This window comes from Lactuca saligna, chromosome 6, assembly GCF_052625555.1.
Source record: "Lactuca saligna cultivar CGN05327 chromosome 6, ASM5262555v1, whole genome shotgun sequence".
NCBI lineage: Eukaryota > Viridiplantae > Streptophyta > Magnoliopsida > Asterales > Asteraceae > Lactuca > Lactuca saligna.
In genome coordinates, this window is record NC_136422.1 from 76,401,236 (window position 1) to 76,404,682 (window position 3,447).

The window sequence follows — 3,447 nt, forward strand, 5'->3', positions numbered from 1 at the left end:
TATAAACCTTGACACATTATCTAGCATAATACACATTCCTATAGAGACTTTTGCACATTTTATTTTCGAAATTAATTTCATTATTTCAAAAGTAGCTACAATACTTGACTTTTTAGGTCATTATATAGAGTCGAAATATCGGGTTGTTACAAAGATCGGGGAGAAGCATCGGGAAAAGATGGGGAATCGATATATAGGGATTACTTATTTGAAAACATATAACATTTCGTTCTTCTTTCGGTCTCAATTTCTCTCGGTTCTCCCCTCTTCAATCACAACCTTGAACTGGGGTCTGTGTGCACGTTCCCAGATTTTTTTCTCCCCTCTTCTCCAATTGATCACATGGTTCTTCCAATCCTCTTGAAAGCGGTGGTAGGTTCTTAATTCCATTGGACACCACCCCCAATCACAACTCCTTTTTTCTTCCAATCGATTACACACCCCTGTATCGCTCTTTGTATGCTGGTACATATGTACTGATTCATTGCTTCAGATTTATTAATTTTTATTTGAATTTGTTGGTGATGAGGGTTTTTGGTGGAATCCATTAACACGATGGTTAAGGTATTAGACGCAATCTTCCGCATCTAGGCCTACTATGTTCTTTACTTTACAAAGTTTTTGTTTTTTTGGTTGTACTCTGATGAAAATCTAGTTGGTTTTTCTTTTTTGTTTCATTTCCTAGGAGACTTTGAATGGCCTGCAAATTAAGAAGAGGAACAATGTTTATGTAAACAAGAAGGTTCTCCATTAGAGGAAGATGAATGTGAATCTAATCAGGTTATTGAAGCTTACTCATGTGTTTGATTCTATTTGGTTGGGTGTTAGATGCCTTTTTTATGCATCTTTGAGCACAATTTCCTACGCATTTCATTATAAAAAGCTAAGTAATTCCCGATTATTCCTATGTATTTTGTGTTTCATGATTCTTTTGTAGAATACCTGTACTGCTCACGTTTGTTATGATTTTTCAGGGCAATTTGGAGCACATGGATGATTGCGCAAGTTCGGGATGCGTTTGTTGATGCTTTGGAGTTTATACTACGGAGGGATGCCGGGAAATGATCAGGAACTGTTTGGAAGGAGGAATGACAACCAAAAGAGCCAGAAGAAGCAGCTTGCGATCGCAGGGTTTGTCCTTCCGATCGTAGGTTCCCTTTGCGATCGCAGATTGCTTACGATGATTTGTCGAGCGAAAAACATTCATCAGTTGAGAAAAGGAGATACTTGCGATCGCAGGTTGTACCCTTGCAATCGCAGGTTGGTCAAATTGTGTCGAAATAGCAACGTACTTAATTAAAAAATTCCATGACTCACCTTTGGGTGATACATGCGATCGCAGGTACGGTGTTTTGACAGCTAGACGTATAAATACAGCATGATACCCTTCTAGTAAACCTAATTGGCGATTCCTGGCGATTCAGAGGCGATTTTCAGAGGTTTTCAAGTTAAGAATGCAGATCTAAAGGATACGATTCGATTCCAACTCATAGTTTAGTAAGATTTACTGTTTAGGGTTTATTTTCATCGTTTGTAAACCGTTTTTAGCCATGTCAGGCTAAAAGCTCAGATTTCAATTTCACAAGACGTAACTTTCTCGTTTGATTAATAATTAAGAACTACGTTTGACTATGATTAATGTTTAGTTTGATCAGTCATGTGTTATATTGAGTGTTTGATTCTGATTTCGATTTTGGGTTGGCCACTTGAATTGTTTGTGAATCATTCTATTCATCTAATTCTTTAGATCCGTAATTGTCTAGATTGATTAATAAAAAGTGACATATATTGGATTAATTCTGAGATTAGGGTTAAGTCTAATATGGATTGATCAAACAAGTTTTAACGCCTCCGAGCTTATGAGAGGTATTGAACTTTACTAGGAAATTACATTGTGTCTAATGCAACTTTTCCTTGTTGATCAAGAGCTTGTTTAATTAATTTTGTTAAAAGTTAGGTTTAATTCAAAGAACTTATTTTGATTAAATGATTTCTATAATAAAGGTCGTTAGAGCTTGTTAATGAACCTTAGTACCAGTTTGAAAAAGTGCATAGTCAAATATTGTGTTGAAGGTTAATTATATGATTAGGGGAGTCATCGCAAAACTGGAATTGCTTTCTCTTATTTGAATTTTCATCACTTTACATTTGATCATTTTCTTGTCATTTTCAATTTCTATTGTTTAGTTTTCAGAATAAAATTTACCCATTTTTTTTTATGTTATGGCATTTATCAAGAATTAGTTCATACCTTGCGCAAAGAGGTATAAACATTAAGACGTGTCCCTGAGGATCTGACCCTACTTACCCGTACTACCTGTTAGTGCAATAGTGCAGTTTATTTTATATTTTATTTGTTTAAAATTTTGTACGACAACGGTTTTAAAAAATTGGCACAGTTGCGGGGGACACGATAAAACACCAATAGTTTATTGCCAACATCTTCACGTACAGGTAATCTGATTTTTGATCCAGAGATTAAGAAGACTACTAGAAGGCTTAAGAAGGAGGCAAAACTTCGAGAGCAACAAACATGAACCTCAAACTCAACCATACCACAAGCCACTCCATTGTGGAACGAACCGAAACATCCATCTCAACATTTTCCAAAGGCACCACCTACCTCGCCCGTTAACAGCCCATTCAAAACCTACTCTTAATCATCTTCAGAAAAACCCGAACTCACAGATTCTTCTGAAACTGAATCAGAATACATCATGAGCGAAAACGGAGATGAAGCTGAAAAAACTCTCCGTGAGTGGGCAACACAAGAGGTTACCCAACAGCCCTTGTGTATCACCATTCCAGAAGCTCGAAACTTTGAGCTCAAATCCGGTTTAATCCATCTGTTGCCCCCGTTCCGAGGCCTTGAGAATGAAGATCCTCATAAATTTCTCAAGGAATTCGAAGTTGTCTACTCTGGAATGAAACCCCATGTGGTTACTGAAGACCAGATCAAACTAACGGCGTTTCCTTTTTCTGTTCAAGATGCAGCAAAGAAGTGGTTGTATGACCTTCCATCTGGTTCAATAACAAGCTGGAATGAACTTGCCAAACTCTTTTTGGAAAAATAATTTCCCGAGGCGAAAGTGTCAAATCTAGGCAGGGAGATTTTGGGTATAAAGCAAGGCAAAAGAGAAACTCACCACACTTATTAGGATCGATTCAAGAAGTTGTTAGTCCGATGCCCACAACATGGAATTCGTGATTATTAGTTACATCAGTTTTTTTGTGAGGGATTGATACCTATGGAGAGGCGGCTAATTAATGCATCTAGTGGAGGGTCACTTTCAGACATGACACCAACGGAGATTAGGGCATTGATAGAAAAGCTGGCCAATGAATCAAAACATTCAGCAACCAAGGAGGAGTGGTACCCGAACCATCCAAGAGGAGTAAAAGAGATGAGCAACGCCCACCTAGAATCCTAGATTTTAGAATTGACTA

At 37.5% G+C, this 3,447-nt stretch overlaps 1 protein-coding gene across 1 annotated transcript; it reads left to right on the plus strand.

Annotated features, from left to right (window-relative positions):
* The first annotated feature begins 2,717 nt into the window (after positions 1 to 2,717).
* LOC145002729 (uncharacterized) lies at positions 2,718 to 3,074 on the plus strand. Its single transcript, XM_078961938.1, has one exon. It carries the CDS (start codon positions 2,718 to 2,720, stop codon positions 3,072 to 3,074), a length of 357 nt encoding a protein of 118 aa, XP_078818064.1.
* Positions 3,075 to 3,447: the final 373 nt, after the last annotated feature.